The following is a 22,575-nucleotide window of genomic DNA, read 5'->3' on the forward strand; positions in this document are numbered from 1 at the left end:
GTTAAATGATGTAAACTGCCTTAAATGAGCAGAAAAGTGAAATATATATAATCCAATATATAAATAAAGTATGTCACATAATATTTTATCAAATGTTTGGCATTCCAATTGATTGGGATATTGAATTTCAATCATTTTTTCCAAAACAAATTTAAGGACAATTTCTTTTCTCCATCTTTTTTTTATAATAAATTTAAATAATTTTAAAGTGTTTTAATCGAAACAAAAGTAAAGAAAAAAGCCATGCCCACAGCAAAAGAAAGGGTTAAATAAATAAAAGAAAAAAATATTTCAATACTTTTTTCTTTCTTTTCATTCCTGTATGAATTCATATCCTACCTTTTCTGACTCAGTCATTAAAAAATTAGGAATCATAAATAGACACAAAATAAGACCCTACTTTTCTGTTCCCACTGAGAATTCCGAAGATTAATTCTCCGCAATAGGGCTTTTCAACATTTTCACCGACTGTACCACTTTTAGAATATGGCAACATTCAAGTACTACCAGTCACCTAGCAAGGTGTCAACAACTTGATGACCAAAAAAAATAAATGGAAAAAATGGATAAAGTATAGGTAGTCCTAACCTTTAATATCATCTCTTCCCTCACCCCCATTAATATCATCTCTTCCCTCACCCCCTTCAACGTCATCTCTTCCTGTTCTGTTCCAGTCTATGACCGGCCCTGTTTGTGTGACAGGGACAACCCCTTTTTCCTTTTGACAAATTAATAGGCTGGGGGGAACAACCCAGCCCAAACAAAAAAGCAGCAGAATATTTTCTTCAATAAATGATTCAAAACATGAAACGGGTCAACAAACAAGAGTCAAACAGATTAGCAAGAAAAGACCAGGATTCTCTTTGAATGTCTCCGAACGGTTGCCTTCAGCAACCAGCACTGCCCACACCTTCCCCTTTTATTATCTGTTCCAAGGCATGACTTCTCAATGCCTTCTCCTCCTTTCATTGAGTTGCCTCATAGATTTTCTCTGCTCTGCTTTGCTGGATTGCCTTCTGTTTCTAGCATCTCTGAACAGATTCAGCTGTGACTCCTCTGAGTCCGACACCGCTTCCTCACACAGCTGAGCCTCATGAGGAACACGATTGAAGGGGCCAGGCTGAGAGTCCTGCAGTGCATCAGAGCCTCTCTCTGACACTGAAGGCTCTCCAAACCCCTCCTCCTCCTCCTCAGATTCCTCAGACTCAGCTGCTAGGAGCACAGGCTGACACTGAATCACAACACTTCCCTCACCCCCTTCAATATCATCTCTTCCCTCACCCCTTCAATATCATCTCTTCCCTCACCCCCTTCAATATCATCTCTTCTCTCACACCCTTCAGCATCCTCTCTTCTCTCCCCTTCAGCAGGACCCTGGCAATGCCTCGCTCTGCTCCAGCTGAATCTCTGCCTGAAGACTCGGTGAGGCCACCTGCCACCCCCAATCAGCTGGAGCTGCATGTGCTGATCCTGGGCTCTCCTTAGAATCCAGGCAGGCAATGCCTTGTGCAGCTCCAGCTGAATCTCTGCCTGAAGACTCTGTGAGGCCACCTGCCACCCCCAATCAGCTGGAACTGTGCGTGCCAATCCTGGGCTCTCTTCAGGACCCAGGCATGCAATGCCTCGCGCAGCTCCAGCTCAATCTCTGCCTGATGACTCGGTGAGGTCGCCTGTCACTCCCAGTCAGCTGGAGCTGTGTGTGCCGATCTTGGGCTCTCAGCAGTCCCAGGCAATGCGTTGCACAGCTCCAGCTGTCTCTACCCGAAGACTGCATGAGGTTGCCTGTTACCCCCAAGTCTGCCGCCAATCAGCTGGAGCTAGATCAAGATTCAAACTCACCGTCAGCCATGCTGCTGACAGCTTCCAATTCTACCAGTACACTGCAAGATTAATGCCTATGACTCTGCTAAGGCTGCCTTTGGAAGAACAAGGTTGCAACTTTTGACTTTTTCTCATTAAATTTCATTTGCTTCAAAATGAAATAGAAATCTAGTCCGGAACCTCATTTAAAACTTATTACTCAGATATCTGATCAACTGTATTAATTATTGACTTTCAGTTGAATCTGCTATATAGCTGATTTTTATTCCAAACTGAGAAAGGAATTTTGCATATTTACTTAAAGGAAAATACATTTGTTATGTTATTGGACTTATTTTTCTTTATGCTTTTTTCACATTGATTGTAGGCTTCTTCATAGATGCAATAGTTTAGGCCTGCTGTAAAAGGAATTGAAAGTATCAGAAATAAGAATTAAGCAAGATAAAATCTTGATTTCCTGTGGGATTCCTTCTTCACATTAACCAGTAAATAAACTTCCTGGTAAATTGATATTTTAAATCTTTTAAGCAGGGCTTTTTTTCTCATAGAACGCTCAGAACGGAGTTCCGGCACCTTTTTTGGATGGAACCTTGTAGGTTAGGCAAAGCAGGTTGTATGACATGTGTGAGTTCTGGCACCTTTTTCTTTTACAAAAAAAGCACTGCTTTTAGGCTAATAATTTTAAAATATTTCCTTTTATAGAAATACAAGCATTAACTGAGAAGAGAAGGTTGTATTTGGATAATATGGAATTAATGCTGAAAGATTTGAAAGTTTTGCAGGCTGCTGCAGTTACTCAGCCAGACAGTGGTAAGTAATTAATTTTTAGTATGTTAATAGGCTAGGCACTTTTGTGTTTTCTCAGCAGTATTTTGTTTTAGTTTGTAAAATACATGTAAAAATTTAAATGCACTTTTGGTTGACAACATAGTACTAATAATACTAAAAATAATTCTCAGTTTAGTGTGGGGAAGCATCCAACAATGTTAATTCTTCTTGTAGTGTAGGAAAGCAAGAATCATATCTTGAGATTTGAGATTTATTAAATTTATATGCCGCCCTTCTCCCCAAGGACTCAGGGCAGCTCACAACAATAAAAAATTAAAAAACATAAAGTACAAAATTTAAAAAAATTAAACAATGGATGTAATAAATAAATGACAATTTAACCCAATAAAAGCCAAATGTAAAACCATAGTCAGTCCAGGCCCGCTTGTTGGAACATCCATGTCTTCAGGTCATGGCGGAAGGACTGAAGGTCAGGGGCCATCCGCAGCTCTGGAGGCAGTTCATTCCAGAGAGTTGGCACGCCCACAGAGAAGGCTCTCCCCCTGGGGGTCGCCAGCCAGCATTGCCTAGCCGACAGAACCCTGAGGAGGCCGACTCTGTGGGAGCGGACTGGGCGAAGGGAGGTTGACAATGGCAGCAGGTGGTCTCGCAAGTACCCCGGGCCTAAGCCATGTAGGGCTTTAAAGGTAATTACCAGCACTTTGAATCGCACCTGGAGGGGAACCGGAAGCCAATGCAGCTCGCGCAGGAATGGTGTAACATGGGAGTATCGAAATCCTCCCATAAGCACCCGTGCGGCTGCATTTTGCACCAGCTGAAGCCTCCGGGTGCACTTCAAGGGCCCCACGTAGAGAGCATTACAGTAATCCAGGTGAGAAGTGATAAGGGTGTGGGTGACTGTGCATAGGGCATCTCGGTCCAAAAAGGGGCGCACCAGGCGAACCTGTGCAAAGGCCCCCCTGGTCACAGCAGTTAGATGGTCTTCCAAGTTAAGCCGTGAATCCAAGAGGACACCCAAGTTGCGGGCCCTTTCTGAGGGGGGCAGTACCTCCCCCCCATCAAAAGAGATGGAACATGTTGGACAATACGACATGCCAGTATCCACAGCCACTCGGTCTTGGAGGGATTCAGCCTGAGTCTGTTCTTTCCCATCCAGACCTGCACCGCCTCCAGGCACCGGGGCACCGGGCACCGGGACATCACATCAAGGGCATCACTGGGTTGGCTCTGGGTGGAGATGAACAACTGGGTGTCATCCGCATATTGGTGATACCTCACCCCAAAGACATGGATCATCTCACCCAGCGGCTTCATATAGATGTTAAACAAGAGTGGGAAAAGAACTGACCCCTGAGGTACCCTGCAAGAAAGGGGCCTCGGGGTAGATCTCTGCCCCCTTGCCAATACGAACTGCGAATGGCCCGAGAGGTAGGAGGAGAACCACTGTAAAACAGTTCCTCCCACTCCCAAACGCTTGAGCCGTTGCAGCAGGATACCATGGTCGATGGTATCAAAAGCCGCTGAGAGGTCAAGTAGGACCAGGACAGAGGAGCAACCCCTGTCCCGGGCCCGCCAGAGATCATCTACCAGTGCAACCAATACCATTCCCGTGCTGTAACCGGGTCTGAAACTGGACTGGTACGGGCCCAGATAGTCCGCTTCATCCAGGAATTGTGGAAGCTGACGTGCCACAACACTCTCAACAACCTTCGCTACAAAGTAAAGGTTGGAGACAGGATGATAATTATTCAATGAGGCCGGGTCTAGGGCAGGCTTCTTGAGAAGGGGTCTCACCACCGCCTCTTTTAAGGCGGAGGGGAAGACACCTTCTCCCAATGAAGCGTTGACAACTGCCTGGAGCCAGCCCCCTGTCACCTCCCTGGCGACTGAAAGTAGCCAGGAGGGACATGGGTCCAATAAACAAGTTGTAGCACTCAGTTTATGCATAATCCTGTCCACATCATCCAAAGAGACAGGGTCAAACTCACCCCAAATGGTATAACCAAGACCTGCCCTCTTCACTCTGCCGGATTCCACCCAGTCAGAGTCCAAGCCAGTCCGGATCTGAGCGATTTTGTCCTGCAGATACTGTACATATTCCTCAGCCCTATCCTACCCTATCTTAATTGTTTTTAACTCTAGATTTGAATTGTTCTGGAGCAGTTTTCTGCAAATATGTGCAGGAAGAATTAGGAATTGATAAAAAATTGTCTCCATTCTTTCTCTGATGACAGGTTTATGTCTCATTATACATCATATAGCTAAAGTTAGAACTGGCATTACAAATCTTGCTTCCACTTCTGTATTGCTATATGACAAAAGGATCCAGCAAACTTCTCACTTGCTTTTTAATCTCCCAAAGAGATAGGCATTTTACTAGAAGAAGAGGGTACCAGCCCATAGGTCAACTCTTGATAATGCTTCTTTTTTAAAAAAAGAAACATTTTATTGATTTTTAATATAATCACCTTAATATTTGGTAAACAGCATGTTGTCTGGGTTAGTATTTAAAAAACTAACAATTAATTTCTATAATTCTGTAGTCCAGTGATGGCAAACCTTTTAAAGACCAAGTGCCCAAACTGCAACCCAAAACTAACACATGTATCATTGGGTGCCGAGTGGGTGTGGCCCACTGGGTGGGCATGGCCCATTGGTTGGGTGGGGCTGCAGGGGTAACAGCAGACTGGGTGGGACTAAAAAGTTGATCAATCAATTCCAACTTTGCAAGATCTTTTTTTCCCCATGAGAAGTTGAAATTGATTGAACCTTTTTTTTTGCCCATGGCGGCAGAGGCCTAAAGCGAAAAGGTTTTATAAAGCCCAGCTGAAGGCCTAAGACTGGGGCAAAGACTTGCATGCCCACAGAGAGGGCTCTGCATGCCACCTATGGCACGCATGCCATAGGTTCGCCACCATGGCTATAGTCCATATAATGACTTTGCTTGATTTTCTCCTCTTCCAATAATATTCTTTTTTGCCAGTCTTAAATTAATACAGTTCTTATTATTTGAATAAATGACAATTAAATATAGACATTTTTCTCATGTTTCTCTAAATAATAACCATATCAAAATAAAGCTTCTTTTCTAATTGCCTCATCATAAATCCTGTTTACAGAATTCTTATTTAAATTTTTTCCCCCACAAAATTCAAAGCATTCTTATTGGTTATGATTTTCTCAAAATTAGTTACACTTTATTTAAGTTTTTTTCTCATACAAGCCATCCCAATGCTTTTATATTTCTCATATCTTACAAAAAGAAAAAAAACCCGGAAAATATTTTTTTATATAAACCATCTCAACATTTTTATATTTCTCATGACAAAAAATAAAACACATAGGAAAAAAGAAAGAAAAAATACTATGTTAGTTGAGGGGCTCATCCCTCTTAAACTAATCTTCGTTTATATCCAAAATCTTTCTATTTCTTTAACCATATTCAAACAGATGGTTTAATTTTTAAATATTTCCTCTGATAAATCCCAACATCTAATTTCTTAATTCTCATTTTAACCTTTTTTTTTGCCAAACATCTTTCCTGATCAATTTGCTTCATGAATCAAAAAATCTTTCCATAATCTTAAAAGTGTTGTTGCAGATACAAAAGGCAAAACAGGTAAGATGTTTTTATAGGAAGGTTTCGGTCCTTCGTATTCATTGAAAATCTTTTCCTTCCTTTATTTCTTGATTTTATTTATCATTTTTTGTCTGTAAAGTTCTCATTGTTCTCCTGGCAGAATCCATTTTGTCAAATCTTTTTTCTTGTCTTCAAACTTATTTTGCAATCGTAGGGCATAGGCTACCTTTTCCATGTCCAGTATTTCCTGGGTTAAGTAATTATTAGGTTCCATGTTGAAATCTCTCCCCTGTCTTGTATTCAGTTGTCTTTTTTTTCTGCTCATTCTCGGTTTTTATTTTCTGAGAATTTTTGTGTTGTAAAGTTAAATTGAAGATGTGTTCATTTATATTTTCAAAGTTATTTTCAATTTCCTGATGGTTTGAGATCATTGTTGTTTGGATTAGTTGCAACATAGCATAGATCTTCTGGAAAGTATTTGTTTTTTCTTGGTATATTCTTTCTGCAGATCTCTGGTTTTCCATGATAGCTAAAAATCACAGTTTTCCTTTTTCTGCATATAGCTTTAGAGTCAGTTGAGTTGGTATCTGTAATCCAGAAAGGTCAATTCTTTTTTTTTTAGAGTTTACAATTCTCACTTTGTAGATAGCCCAAAATGTTTTCTTTCTTTTTTGTCACAGCTTTTCTCTGTTGTTAAGGCATTGAAAGTCACCAAAACCAAATTATCTTTTCCTGGGCTTTGCCAGTCCCTATAATAAAGCAACTGTTATTGTATATTTTCATCCACCACTAGGTGTCAGCACCAGTCAGTAATAGACAATTGTTTACTTCTATTTTCATGATTTAAAAAGAAAATCTTAACAGATTTCACTGATTTCAAACTTATCCAAATTAAGTCTTATATTCATTTCATTTCAGTATATTTCTGTTCCTCCTGAAAAGTTTAATTTGCCACTTCCATCTGTAGGAGGGTGGGGCAAAGATCCCCCCTTTTCACTTTCGGAGGCTTTTTGCTTGTTGGGGTTTTTCTTTTTCTTTTCTCCCCCAGGAAATCAGTTTTCAAGTAGAAGAGAGAAAATCACTGTTATTACCTAGTTCAGGGGTCGGCAACCTTAAACACTCAAATAGCCATTTGGACCCATTTCCCACAGAAAAGAAAACACTGGGAGCCATAAAACCCTTTTGACATCTAAAATGAAGATAACACTGCATATATGTTTTTTACCTTTATGCTATGTATAAAAAAAACTAGTGTGTTGCATTTATGAAATCAATGAACTGCTACAAAGAAAACAAATTTTTATTTCTGTATGCAATAAAAACATTTTGAACTCCAAAAAAAAGATGCTGGGTCGAAGGTTACTTTCAAATAAAATACTCAATGTCTATTTGAGTCCTCCTCGTATTTATGAAATAAAAAGCCAGTGCAAACTATAAAAACTACAAATAGGAAAATAGAAAAGAAAAAAATTGCGGGGGGGGGGGGGGAAAGGACAGGAGAAAGAGGAAAAAAAACCCCTTTCCCCTTGATCCCAACAGGTAAAAACAATTTTAATAGGTTGTCTACCATCTTTAAATACAGCACAATTATACCCATACCTCATCTCTTAATTAAAAAAACATCAAAATATTTCATTAAACATTCTTGACTAAAAGTATAGTAACGACAACCACATATATTCATATTCTCTCGCTCTCCCTCCCTCTTTCTCCCTCCCTTCTCTCTCTCTCTCTGTTTCCTTTATCTTGAGAAGAAACTGATTCAAAGGCTGAGAAATTTCATTCAGCCAATGTTGGGGGTTTGGAGAAAGCCTCCCTTGAAACCCCCTTTTTCGCAATAGACTCAGCTTCACCTGCAGCCAAATCACTTCCCTCTTCACACCTGGGAAGGTTCCTGATTTGGGGGAGGGAGTCCAAAAACACCCACAAACATTAAAACTGAAATTTGGCTCATAAGAAACACATCCTGCAGCAAGTTGTCCAGCAGCTGCCATCAGGTAGTGGCCGGTTCCTGAGGCTGGGACAGAGGCTGGCTGACTACAGGCAGAGGATGGTCTGGGGGGGATCTACCATCGAATCCCCCCCCATAGGCCCCTCTTGAGATTCCCCCAAAATTTCTTCTGTCCACCCTGCTCTGAAAGGGGGATTTGGGTTTATCAGACTTCAGTTGGGGGGGGGGAAAGCTCTTCCTTCAGGGGATTCTGGCAGTGATGGGGAGCAAGTGGCTGCCCCTCATTGGGGTCTTTTGCCCTTTCCTTATAAATGTCTCTGTGTTAATGCTGCCTAAAATTGTTGGGTTTTGCAGCCACCTCACACTTTGCACTTTTCCCTCTTGAATCTTCTGCTGGATTTTGCTTATTTGTGTATATTGTAGGTCACAAAGGCAAAAAAGGGAAAGTGAAAAGGAGAAATTTTCTCTCTCCAAGTAAAACTTTTTGAAAAGTGATTGAAACACAGGAGAAAATTAGGAGAAAGATGGGTCTTGGCTTGAACCAATCAAGCTTTTCTTTTTCTTTTCTTTTCTTTTTTCTTTTCTTTCTTTCATGTATTTAAAACAGTGATTTTATTATTATTATTATTTTTAAAAAGATATCTGTGAATCAACACAATATTATGGAAGGCATAGCATTCTTTCTTCCAGCATTCGGAAAAGTTTGTCCTCGCAGCTTTCAGTTTGCACCTTCATCCATTGTGGCATTTTTATTGATGTGACCCCTGGGGTGGGGAGGTGGATGGGCAGTGGTCATCCCAGAACCCCTCTTGCCACTCAGGGGCTTTGCTCCCCCCATATTTATGTGTCTGGGGTTCCCAGGGTCAGCTGGGAGTGAGGCTGCTGTCCCAGCCATTGCCCACCGTCCGGTCAGGTTCAAGAGCGAAAGAAACTCCTGGGACTTTGTTTCTCCCAGAGCGCAACTGGACTGAGATTAAACCCACAGAGGCACAGAAGCAGCAGAGCCAGTTCTGGAGTTTTTGCATGAAAACAGCCTGGGTGAAGTCCCCTTTTTTCTCTTGGACCTCCATCTGCTCATTGTCCACCAATCAATTGCCTTTGTTTCGTTTTGGGAAGGATTGGAGGGCTTGGGAGTTTCCCTGCATTTGGCCTGGGTATGTCTGTTGTGTCCCAGACTGCGTGGGCTCACACACCTCCCTCCCTTCCCTCCCAAAACTCTCTTACTGTCTAGAATCTGGGATCCCTTTGATCCCTCCCCCCCTGAAAATCCACCCACATATGAGTTTGGGGGTTGGGATGAGAATCCAGCCAGGTGTCTCTCCCCCCCCTCTCTCTCCAATCTTCTGCTCACCTCACACTCTTTGGCAAGCTGACACACCATGGACATTCTGATTGGGCTGGCTTTAAATCGGCACTCTTCTCCTGACCTTGCTGCGTCTCCCTCTTCATTCCCAGCAGTTGGGAGTCCAGCGCACCTTCTCTGCCAATGGCCCCCATTGGTATTGCCGGCTGGGGATTGCAGGGGCTGCACTCTCTCTGCTACGCTTCTCCTAGGGGGTGGGGTGCCTGGGCGCTGGATGGCCAGGTGAGCAAAAGATCAGAGAGAGAGAAGGGAAGCAAAGCGCAAGTGCCTCTCTCTGTCTCTGTCTCTCTTTCTGCAAATGACAGAGGAGGACTGGGAGCCACAGTAGAAGCCTGAAAGAGCCACATGTGTCTCCAGAGCCACGGATTGCCAACCCGTGACCTACTTCCAAACATGTTGTTTACAGTCAGCTTAAAGTAGTGCTTTTGGGCTTCAGCTGCTTGTAGCTTGGGCTAGACTAGGAAGTTAAGCTATCCTTTCTCCTGCTGGTTTCTGGAGGGCTTTTCCCAAACTGATCGGCTGGGCCACTGTCTTTCTGCAATCGGCAGTACTTCCTTCTTTGTTGCCTCTACGGCTCATTTAGGGTCCCCTTGCAGGCAGAAATTGGCTTTAGGGTGCGGCGCCCCCGATCACTCGGCTGCTGCACTACTGCGCAAAACCGGAAGCCCTCTTGATTCTGATCTACTTAGATCTACTTATGCTTCTAGAGATGTTTGTTCCAGGTATTATAAAATTTTACATTTTCCCCAAATTTCTGATTGCTCAATCAGCATTTGAGTGATGTGTTGCTGCTCTTGAATTTTTGCTGTTTTTATAATATTGCTAGTTTAATGTGTTTTATTTCAATTGCTTTTAATATATTACATTTTAACCTCTAGAAACTGCTTCTAGTCTATTTCTATGGTGTACATTTCTAAAAAAATTAATGTTCTTTATATGCAGAACAGATAGTTCGACTGTTAGCTGAGAAAAAAAGAATTTTGTTTGACAATCTGGAGAAAATTATTCAAGATGTGGAACAAGCACAAAACCTTGACTTAGAAAATGGTTTGATGAAAAGATCTGATGGTAAGATATTAATCTAAAATTGTAGGGAAATCTATTCATGTTATCTGACCTAGAAAGAGCATTGCCATAATCTAATACATTTTCTGCAGTTCTTTTTAAAGGATGTTGTTGTTGTTGTTGTTGTTAGCTGCGAAGTAGTGTCTGACCCATCGCAACCCTATGGACAATATTCCTCCTGCCTTCCAATTCTTTGGCGCTCAGCCTTTTTTATGGTCCATCTTTCACTGCCATACATTGCAACAGGGAAGACCATAGCCTTGACTATACACACTTTTGTTGACAGGGTGATGTCTCTGCTTTTTAGTGTGCTGTCTAGATTTGCCATGGCTTTCCTCTCGAGGAGCAAGCGTCTTTTAATTTCTTGGCTACAGTCCCCATTTGCAGTGATCTTGGAGCCCAGGAAAATCAAATCTGTCACTACCTCCATTTCTTCCCCATCTATTTGCCAGGAATTGAAAGGGCCGGATGCCATGATCTTGGTTTTCTTAATGTTCAGTTTCAACCAAAGTTTGGCATTCTCCTTCTTCACCTGCAACACGAAGCTCTTTAGTTCTTCTTCACTTTCTGCCATTAGAGTGGTATCATCTGCATATCTTAGGTTGCTGATATTTCTTCCAGCAATCTTAATTCCAACTTTTGATTCATCTAGTCCTGCCTTTCTCATGATGTGCTCTGCATATAAGTTAAACAGGCAGGGCGACAGTATACAGCCTTGCTGGAATCCTTTCCCAATTTTGAACCAATCAGTGGTTCCGTGTCCAGTTCTCACTGTTGCTTCTTCGCCCACATATAGGTTTCTCAAGAGACAAATAAGATGGTCTGTGTACGCCCATCTCTTTAAGAACTTGCCACAGTTTGTTATGATCCACACAATCAAAGGCTTTAGCATAGTCAATGAAGCAAAAGTAGATGGTTTTCTGGAACTCTAGCTTTCTCCATGATCCAGCACTGTTCATTTAAGAAGGCATTCTTATCTCTTCTAGCTATTCTCTGGAATTCTGCATTCAATTGGGTGTATCTTTCTTTTTCTCCCTTGCCTTTTGCTTCCCTCCTTTCCTCAGCTATTTGCAAAGCTTCCTCAGACAGCCATTTTGCTTTCTTGCATTTCTTTTTCTTTGGGATGGTTTTAGTTGCTACCTCTTGTACAATGTTGCGAACCTCTGTCCATAGTTCTTCAGGCTACTCCATTTCCTCTGAGGGATTCTTGCCCGCAGTAGTATTGGTCATCTGAATTAAAATCACCCATTCCTGTCCATTTTAATTCGCTGATACCTAAGATGTCGATGTTCAGTCTTGTCATCTCTTGTTTGACCACATCCAGCTTTCCTTGATTCATGGATCTTACATTCCAGGTTCCTATGGAGAAAAAATCTTTATAGCATCGGACTTTCCTTTCACCACCAGACACATCCACAGCTGAGTGTCCTTTCGGCTTTGGCCCAGTCACTTCATTCTTTCTGGCGCTACTAGTACTAGCCCTTTGCACTTCCCCAGTAGCATATTGGACACCTTCCGAGCTGAGGGGCTCATCTTCCAGCGTCATATCGTTTTGCCTTTTAGTACTGTCCATAGGGTTTTCATAGCAAAGATACTGGAGTGGGTTGCCATTTCCTTCTCCAGTGGATCACGTTTTGTCAGAACTCTCTGCTATGACATTTCTGTCTTGGGTGGCCCTGCACGGCATAGCTTATAGCTTAATTGAATTACGCAAGCCCCTTCGCCATGACAAGGCAGTAATCCATGAAGGGGGAAGTATTAGTAACACTTTATAAAACCCTAGTAAGACTACACCTGGAATACTGCAGCCAATTTCAGTCACCATATCACAAAAAAGATGTTGAGAGTTTGGGAAAAATTCAGAGAAGAGCAACTAAGATTATCAAGGGCCTGGAGACAAACATATGAAGAAGGGCTGCAGGATTTGGGTTTGGCTAGTGTAAAGAAAAGAAGAAATAGGGGAGATAAGATGGCAGTATTCCAGTATTTGAGGGACTGCCACAAAGAAGAGGGGGTCACATTATTCACGAGAGCACCAGAGGGCAGGACAAGAAACAATGGTTGGAAACTGATGAAAGAGAGAAGCAACCTGGAATTAAGGAGAAACTTCCTGACAGTGAGGACAATTAACTAGTGGAACAGCTTGCCTTCAGAAATCGTGGGTGCTCCATCGCTGGAGATTTTTAAAGAGGCTAGACAGTCACTTGTCTGAGATCGTATAGGTCCTTCTGCTTAAGCAGGGGGCTGGACTAGAAGATCTCCAAGATTCCTTCCAGCTCTGTCTATTATAACAAGCTTTTCACTTGTATGTCTACAATGCATTAGACCTCTACAATAGTTAAATAGAATTAACTATTTATAAATTTGCTTTTAAGGCAAAAAATAAACCTTATAGTCTTGTTATAAAGATTGTTAAAATGGATTTGGCTTGAAACTGATTTCAATGCAAAAACAATCTCTTTTCAATCTCTACTAATTTCTTCTCATTCAGCGCACACTGTGACCTTTTCTGTAGTCTGTCTGACCATTTTTCCATTTTTTATTTGTGTAGAATAGCAATATGCTCACTGTCCTCGATTTTCATTTAACACTGTGGTACCTCTTGATTTAGAAGAGCAAAAGTATACTCTTCCATTCATATGGAATAGAGCACTTTTTTTACCTGCAATCATATATGCGAAAAGATGTTTTAATGATTACTCTTACAAATAGGGAGTTTTTTTCTTACTTCCACAACAATTCGTGTTATTCATGCAGTATTTTCTAAGTTAAAAATTATGTTTCTTTTGCTACGTTGAGAAATGCAGATATAACAATTGGTCCACTGCTTCCATTTCAAAATTTCAAAATGGAAGCAGTGAAGAACCTGAACTTTACTTTTAAATGCAATATTTAAACCAGAAATTCAATATGTGCCTTTCTAAATTTCTAGAGAGACAAATACATGAGCTGTTAATGTTTTCAACACTAGAATCAAAATTTTATGAACTGGAAGAAATGGAGGCTCTTTCATATAATCAGCTGGATGTTATGAGTAAGTACAGAATTAAATCTTGAATCATGTATAATATTTCATGAAGAAAGAAAAGTTCTTTAGAAGATAACCTACACAGTCACAATCTATTTAATGAACAAATATTTATTTATTTAAGAAAAATGCTATTGTAAAAAGTATCTTAAATACATTGTTTCTTTTATTGTCATTTATTGTAATCTAGAAAAGAAAATGCACAATCTAAAAGAACAAAGAAAGAGTTCATTTGATAGACGTCATTTAATTTATCCCAAAGAGTATTCAGTAGAAAATATACTTGACAGTAAGTACAAACAATGGTATAGTTTCAATTTAGAACCATAATGAGCCCAAAATTCCTGTTGCTATGATAGTTATTAAGTGAATCTTCCCCCATTTTATGACCTTCCTTGCCACAATTGTTAAGTGAATCCGTTCAGCTGTGAAGGTAATAACATGGTTGTTAAGTAAATCTGGCTTCCCCATTGACTTTGCTTGTCAGAAGGTCAAAAAAGGTGATCACATGACCCCGGGACACTGCAGGTGTCATAAATACGAGCCAGTTGCCAAGTGTCCAAATTTTGATCAGGTGACAGTGGAGATTCTGCAACAGTCACAACTATGAAAAATGGTCATAAGTCACTTTTTAGTGACTTTGAACAATCACTAAATTGAACTGTTATAAGACAAGGAGTACCTGTATTTGAATTAATGTATAAAAAATAAATCTAGTAGCCATCAAGTTCAACCTAGCAATCAAATTTCTGCTTTTCAGCATGCATCTAAGGACTTAATCTTGAATTAGTGTGGACCATGTCCATAATTTGGAACTTTATTTAGATACCCCCTCATCCCCCCCAAGCATATAGATTGATTTTATATTGGTATTGTGGTGAAATAATGGCTTTTTGAAAATGGATTTAGCCTTTTCCTTCTGTTGATCCTAAAAGGTAACTTGGAGTATTATGTAGAATGTAAGCTCTGAAAACATGTCATGCCATTGACCTAAGTCCAAATTAACTTTAACTAATTTTAGGCTCCCTTTTTGTTTAAATAAGAAATAATTGATAGTCTAAGTAAGATTTGAATAAAATCCACAGATTTCTTTACAATTATCTTTATAATCATGAGGCCAAACCCTGTAATGAAAGAAGGCAAAATATTCATAATATACAGGATAAATAACTATAATAACTACCTTAAAAGCAGTGCCTCTGCTACTTATAATCCATAGTAACATTATATTATGCTAAATTTTGGATCTCTCTCCACCATGTGATATTTCATCATTTTATACTGATTCTCAGATGATAATTATACATATTTTGCCTGGTTCTTTTAAATAATTTCCACTGTCATTACATAATACTATATTTTTCATACTTACATGATCTTTGTTTATTCCAGTCAATATTACTTTGTAAATGTCCATTAAAGCTTATTGAGAACAGATACCTAACCTAAGATGCTTACAGTCAAAAGGTCACCATGAGAAAAAACAGAGGAAGAGGAATTAAAGAAGCTTCTGAACTGAACTGAAGAAGCTTCTTGGATGAGAAGTAAAATGTTTTCAAGGAAAAATCCAAGAAAGTCCAGTTGCCTTTTAAAAACCATGTTTGAAACAGAAGACTGTAAAAGCAAGCTAGATACAGGCTTAGTTATAGTCATATATATAAACTAGAAAATTGTGAATATGTTCTGCAAAAAAATGGGCCTTGAGTATTGATTTTAAAAGGGGGAGTAATAACATATTTTACATCTAAAAACCATTAGTTTTGTTGGAGTTTCATACTGTGCAATAGAGGATAAGAAGTAAAATTAGTTGAAACAAGAAGCTTTTTTTTACTAAGAATAAAAAGCTTCATGTAACAGTGGTAAACATGGCTCTTATATTCTTACAACAGATAATATATTGTTATCAACACATATTATGTGAATTTAACACTTGAGTGATGATTATTCTTCTGTTCTTAGGGCAAAAAGAAGCAATAAAAGATTTTTTCCGACAGAGAAAACATTTGTTTTCATATCTGCAATCAAGTATTGAAGATCTGCAACAAAAAAACATTATTTGGCAAGGTATGCCTGGTAAATACAAAGTTATTATTTCTGGATATCATTTTTGGGATGTTTTAAGACAAGCAAGTGATTGTGTCTTTCAAAAAAGCTTCACAGATAAATACATATTGTTTGTATTTGTTTTTCCATAAACCAATTTTAATGAAGGGAGGGTGATCAAGATAAGACTTTCCAGATGGAAGTTTCCAATAATTTCCATCACATATTTACCTTAAAAATTTCCATTAAAATAATTGATAATCCTTGTGTATTTTGTGAGCACCTCTTATGAAAAATAACATATATCCCCAAAATAATAAGTGTCTATATCAGGGGTGTCAAACTCAATTTCATTGAGGGCTGCATCAGCATTGCGGTTGCCCTCGGGGGGCTGGCTGGGTTTGGCCAGGGTGGGCGTGGCCTACTGGGTGGGCATGGCTGGAGTGCGTATGGCCTACTGGGTGGGCATGGCCAGCTCTACATCATTTGTGTCAAGGGTGCCTATGGGGGCCTGGGCAGGAGTGGGACAGATCTGAGGGTCTCTGGCAGAAGGAGATGGGACCAGGGAAGTGTCAAGGCATGGTCCACTGGAGGAGCCTCATTGCTCCTCTCAGGCCATGGGGGGGGGCTGGACGGTGGCGCGGAGGTCAAATGCCTAGCCCAGCCCTCAAGCACCCACTGCACTAAGCCCAGCCCCACTTCCCCAAGGGGGTGCCCAGCTGCATTTACCTCCTCCTCAAGGCTGCTGCTGCTGTGCTTGGTCTCCTTAGCCGGGTTGCTCATGATGACTAGGAGGGCAAAATCAAGAGGGAGGCCCATTCCCTCTCCATGTGAGGAGACCTGGCTTTGTATCCAAAGCTTCCTTAGCAATAGGGAGACACCCCCCCAAGATAGGCCAGAAGGAGGAGGCAAGGGGATGGTGAAAAGGCATCAGGGCAGGACTAAGGTAGGACTTCTCTCAGACCTTCCCTCTCCTTCCTTCCTTCCAAAGAACAGAGTGGTGGGAAAATATCTGAGATGAGGGAGGGAGAAAAACAAGCAAGAAACACAGCTGGGGAAGTGTCATCCTTTGTGAAGAATGAAGAAATGCACCATTGCCTGGAAATGGCAAGCATATGGCCCTCGCCTACTTCACATATCCGGCTTGGTGGGCTCTATGGGAGGGGATGCCATGAGCAGCGTGTGAGTCAATGTTACCTGCGCAATGCTGCCCAGCCCCTAGCCTGCCCGGTTTTGGCAGGTAGCAGGGTGCTCTACTCACAGTGCCGAGAGGCTGAGCCGGGTGGCATGAATCTGAAGAGAAGCACAATGCTGCCCAACCCCTAGCCTGCCCGAAGTAGGCAGGGCCATGTGCTGGCCACTTCCAGGCGATGGTGCATTTCTTCATTCCTCACAAAGGGTGATACCTCCCCAGCATGCGCCGAGGGGGCAGTGCCGACACGGCATGGGCCGTTCCCTCGCTGTTTCCAGATGGCCTTGTGGAGCTAAGACTGAATGTATTTCAGCATAGATGACCATCATGAAATTGTACATTGGCTCCTGGCCAGCCTGGGCCAGGGCCAAGAGAGCAGAGGCCGTTCCCTTACTGTTTCCAGGATGGCTTCGCGGGCCACATGAAACCACTTCGCAGGCCGCATCCGGCCCCCAGGCCTTGTGTTTGACATGTCTGGTCTATATTGAGAACAACCTTCATATTTCACTATGTTAAAGAGTAAGAGTTACTTAAAGGTTTTTTTTTGTGATTCCAAAAACAAAGAAGAAATGCTGTTACATTTAAAGTTAAGAAGAGAATAGCAAGAATAATATTTGGACAGAATGTAATCAGTGACCAAATAATATTGGTGCACAACCATTTAATATGACAACCATACAAATTTATTCTTCAACCAATGATGCAGAAGAAGGGGAAGTTGATGAGTTTAATGACAACTCCAATTTGTTGTAATGGAGGTGCTGCTTGTGATTGAGACTGGAAACCAAAGTTGGAAACATGAAAGAAGAAAATATAATTAGGTTATGTGGTTGCCTTGACTATGACTGTCAGAACTTCTGACTAAAATTCTGACCACATAACAAATCCAGTTTTAAAACTATTTTTACAGCAGTCATTAAACAAACAGACAGGTTTGAATGCAAACTATTCTCCTGAATGGGTGTTTTTTCCCCAGAAAAAGGCAAAAAATTCTGAACATTGGCAAAAACCATGGCAAATTATGGTCATATGATTTCCGGATACTGCAACCAGTTGTAAATGTGAACCAATTGTCAAGCACCCAAAACGCAGTTATGTGATTGCATGAGTGTGGGCGTATGCATGACATTTTACAATGGCCAGAAGATTTATAGGCTATAAAGTCCTTCCCAAGGCCATCGTAACTTTGAACAGTCATTAAATGACCAGTAGTAAATTAGACCATTTGTATTGCTTCTACTTAAATTATTATCCTTGAATGATTGTCATATTACTAATCTTTCTATGGAAAGAATTACAGGACGAAACTATAAGACTAAATATTTTTGTTGTGTATTCTCTACCTATTGTAGTTGTGGTGAGGAGGGTAGTTAATTATTTCTAACATGTATGTTTTAACAGAAGGGGACCTTAATGATGAGGTTGCTTGATTTCTTTTTGTCTATTGAGTCTTGATTATAACCCCAGACCTATTATTATACAGTATACTATTTCAAGTGCTTGTCATATAAGACCAACTGAGATTTGACAGTTTCATTGCTCTCATTTCCTTCCATGAAAGTTATATTTTTGAACAGATTTTATTAAGCATTAATTATTTAATCTTAATTAAAATAAAACCCTCTTCCTAAAAAAGATTGACTTATGATCACAATTGAGCCCAAAACTTCTGTTTATTTATTTATTTATTTAATTTCTATACCGCCCTTCTTCCGAAGGACTCAGGGTGGTGTACAGGGCAATAAAATGCAATAAAAAACAATATACAAAAGTTAAAATAAGAATTAAATAGAATAGCCCAATTGCAGTAAAAAGTTAATTAAAATTACAATTAAAATACCCCAAACCCATCAGATCAGGCCGGCTTGTTCAAATAGGTGAGTTTTCAGGTCATGGGGGAAGGAGTGAAGGTCAGGAGCCATCCGGAGCTCAACCGGTAAATGATTCCAAAGGTCTGGCGCGCCCACAGAGAACGCCCTCCCCCTGGGGGCCGCCAGCTGACACTCTCTGACCGACAGCACCCTGAGGAGGCCCTCTCTGTGGGAGCGCACTGGACAAAGGGAAGTTGACACCGGCAGCAGGTGCTCCCGTAAGTAATCCGGACCCATGCCATTTAGGGCTTTATAGGTTATCACCAGCACCTTGAATCTCACCCAGAGGGCAACTGGAAGCCAATGCAGCTCGCGGAGTAGAGGTGTTACATGGGAGTATTGGGAGACCCCCAACACAACTCGTGCAGCCGCATTCTGCACCAGTTGAAGCCTCCAAGTGGTCCTCAAGGGCAGCCCCATGTACAGAGCATTGCAGTAGTCTAAATAAGAGGTCACGAGCGCATAAGTGACTGTACGCAAGGCATCCCGGTCCGGATAGGGTCGCAACTGGTGCACCAGGCGAACTTGGGCAAAGGCCCCCCTAGTCACCGCTCCTATATGATCTTCCAGGGAGAGCTGTGAATCCAGGAGGACACCCAAGTTGCGAGCCCTATCTACGGGGGGTAATACCTCGCCCCCCATGGTTAAAGATGGAATAACCTGAATTTCCCAAGATGCCGGCATGTACAACCACTCAGTCTTGTCGGGATTAAGTCTAAGCCTGTTCCTCCCCATCCAGACTTGAACCGCCTCCAGGCAACGGGACATCACATCGAGGTCATCACTGGGGTGGTTTGGGGTGGAGATGAAAAACCACGAATGATCTCACCCAGTGGCTTCATATAGATGTTGAACAGGAAAGGCGAGAGGACCAACCCCTGAGGAACTCCACAAACGAGAGGCCTCGAGGCCGACCTCGGCCCTCCTGCCAGCACTGACTGCGGACGTCCCAGGAGGTAGGAGGAGAACCACTGCAAAACAGTGCCTTCCAACCCCCTGAGATGCCGCAGTAAGATACCATGGTCGATGGTATTGAAAGCCGCTGAGAGGTCTAATAGGACTAGGACAGAGGAACAACCCCTGTCCCGAGCCCGCCAGAGATCATTCACCAGCGCGACCAATGTCCTCTCCGTGCTGTACCCGGGCCTGAAGCCTGATTGGTATGGGTCCAGATAATCAGCTTCCTCCAGGAACAGAGGGAGCTGATGCGCCACCACGCTTTCAACAACCTTCACAAGAAAGCAAAGGTTGGAGACCAGACAATAGTTGTTCAAAATAGCTGGGTCCTGGGCAAGCTTCTTGAGGAGGGGTCTCACCACCGCCTCCTTCAAGGCGGTGGGAAAGCTACCCTCACTCAAAGAAGCAGTTATCACTGCCTGGAGCCAGCCTTGTGTCCCCTCCCGAGCTGCATAAACCAGCCAGGAGGGGCACGGGTCCAATAAACACGTGGTGGATCTCAGCCTCCTCATGATCCTGTCCACATTTTCTGGAGTCACAGGATCAAACTCTTCCCAGATAACATCACCAAGACCGCCCATGTCGCCACCGTCAGACTCTGCCCAGTCGGAGTGCAGACCGGTCCGGATCCGAGCGATTTTGTCCGACAGATGTTGGCTAAACTTCTCGGCACGGCCCTGCAAGGGCTCCTCCCTCACCTCCTGATTAAGGAGGGAGCGGGTCACCCTAAGCATGGCGGCCGATTATCTGCAGACGCGATGAGGGTAGCAAAGTAGTTAGACCTTGCCGTCCTCATCGCCGCAAGATAAGACCTCATAGAGGACCTTAGTCGCAATCGGTCGGATTCAGACTGGCTGGATCTCCAACAGCTCTCTAGGCCCCGTCTCCGACGCTTCATCTCCCGGAGCTCCGCGGAGAACCATGGAGCCCACTGGGATCTGCGCCGGGTCAGGGGCCGCGTGGGTACAACACAGTTGAGTGCCTCTGTGGCTGCCTTTTCCCAGGCTTCCACCAGGGCATCGGCCGAGCTGTGAGCGAAGGTGGCAGGTGGGGACCCGAGTGCCACCTGGAACCGCTCAGGGTCCATTAAGCGCCTAGGGCGGAACCATCTTTTTGGTTCCATAACCCCACGACGGGGAGTGGCGAAACGAAAGACCAGCCGCAGGAGATGATGATCGGTCCATGACAGGGGCATAATAATTGGAGAACCCCCACCCAGATCATCTAACCATCGTCCAGATAGAAAAACAAAATCGAGCCTGTGACCCCTCCCATGAGTCGGGCACTGAATTACTTGCATCAGGTCCATGGCCATCATGGAAGCCATGAACTCCTGAGCCAACTCAGATGATCCCCCCAGGGACGGCAGATTGAAATCCCCCAAAATCCCGTATTTGTTCTGAATATAATCAATCCACTAAAAAGTTTCATTTAGCATTTGAATAAGTCTTCCTTTCTTTTTTTTTCTTTTTATATGTAATATTATTGCTTGTAGTTATCTTATATGAGCTAGAGAGCGATAGATTTAAGAGTTTATTGTTGTTAACATATGGATGTTTATGATTGTTCTTTGTTTTTATACCTTGTACTTAGCTCTGGGAAGGGGGGGAGGGGGAAATGGGGGGGAGGGGTAGGGAGGGATAGGTAGGGGTGGGGGGAGGGGGGATTGTTAAAGATAAAATGTACTCTAAAACTTTTCAATAAAAAAAAAAGAAATCCCCCAAAATCATAATTTTGGGGAACTCAATCACCAACCCCGACAGGATATCGAGAAGCTCAGTCAGGGCTGCTGCTACGCGACTAGGCGAAAGGTACACCAGCAGCAAGCCCAACTGAGCCCTAGGGCCACATCTCAGGAGGAGAGACTCACACCCGGATATTTCGACAACAGTGGCCTCCCGCGGACATAAGGTCTCCCTCACAACTACCGCCACACCCCCGCCCCTACCCTGAGCCCAAGGCCGGTGAAGCACCTGGAAACCTGGTGGGCAGAGATCAATCAGAGGGACACCACCCTCTGGGCCCAACCAGGTCTCCGTAATTCAAGCCAGGTCCGCACGCTCCTCCTCAACCATATCTCGGATGAGAGGAGCCTTATTAACTACGGTCCTGGCATTAAAATACACAAGCCTGAGCTCAGGTGGCTGCTCATCCTCATTCCCAGAACCACGGGTCGAAACCAGAGAGTCGGAGCACATCACCACTTGAAGGCAGCGGGGACGCGCTTCCGGGTATCCATACGGCCCTCTGTTCGATCGCCTGCTGCCATTCCCTAATGTCATGGGGATAGATAATCCCACACACCGCTCCGGGGCCCCGGAGGCACCCAGCCCAGGCTCCATTCCACCGTGATCTGTCCCGAGCCTGGCCTGAATAGCAGTTGGTGGATACGCCCCAAATTCCAACCAAACCCGCAATCCCTCCCCCCTCCCTAACCCTTTAAAATGTTTGGATAAAAAACAAACCAGGGGCCTCTTATTGAATTTATAACGAAGGCTCCTATCCCTGCCCAACCATCTCTCAGGGTCCCAATAATTGGGCCCGTCATCAAGAGGAGAGGTAAAAACAGAGGTGGGTCACACCCAGGAAGGGGGGGCACCCCTGAGAGCGAATAAGTCTGTGCTGGAATAAAATAGGCGAGCCATTGTCCAAGTAGGTCCAGCAAGGCAGTCCCATAATCAGTGAGGATCTAAAAACAGAAGGTCAATGAATATCCAGTCCACCAGCTCCTCTGCCACTTGAGCTGGGTAACCTCCTGGGTAACCTCCGAAACAGGTTGGCCACCGCCCTCTCACGGCGGTCACAGGGCTATCAGGGAGCGGAATGAGATACACACCCTGGGTAAGGCATACCCCCGTAGATCTCTCACCTCTAGGGAGGGTAGCAGGTGGTATAACTGAGCCACTCTCTCACAG

The 22,575-nt window shown here is 42.9% G+C and overlaps 1 protein-coding gene across 1 annotated transcript in view; it reads left to right on the forward strand.

Moving 5' to 3' along the window:
- Positions 1-22,575, forward strand: part of CCDC7 (coiled-coil domain containing 7) — a 297,769-nt gene that overhangs the window by 240,980 nt on the left and 34,214 nt on the right. Inside the window, 5 exon segments of the mRNA XM_083379044.1 lie at positions 2,524-2,631; positions 10,447-10,572; positions 13,502-13,603; positions 13,788-13,886; positions 15,557-15,770. Of these exon segments, the coding sequence (XP_083235170.1) occupies positions 2,524-2,631; positions 10,447-10,572; positions 13,502-13,603; positions 13,788-13,886; positions 15,557-15,770 (649 nt within the window).

The sequence above is a fragment of the Vipera ursinii genome, assembly GCF_947247035.1.
Source record: "Vipera ursinii genome assembly, chromosome: Z".
Lineage (NCBI taxonomy): Eukaryota > Metazoa > Chordata > Lepidosauria > Squamata > Viperidae > Vipera > Vipera ursinii.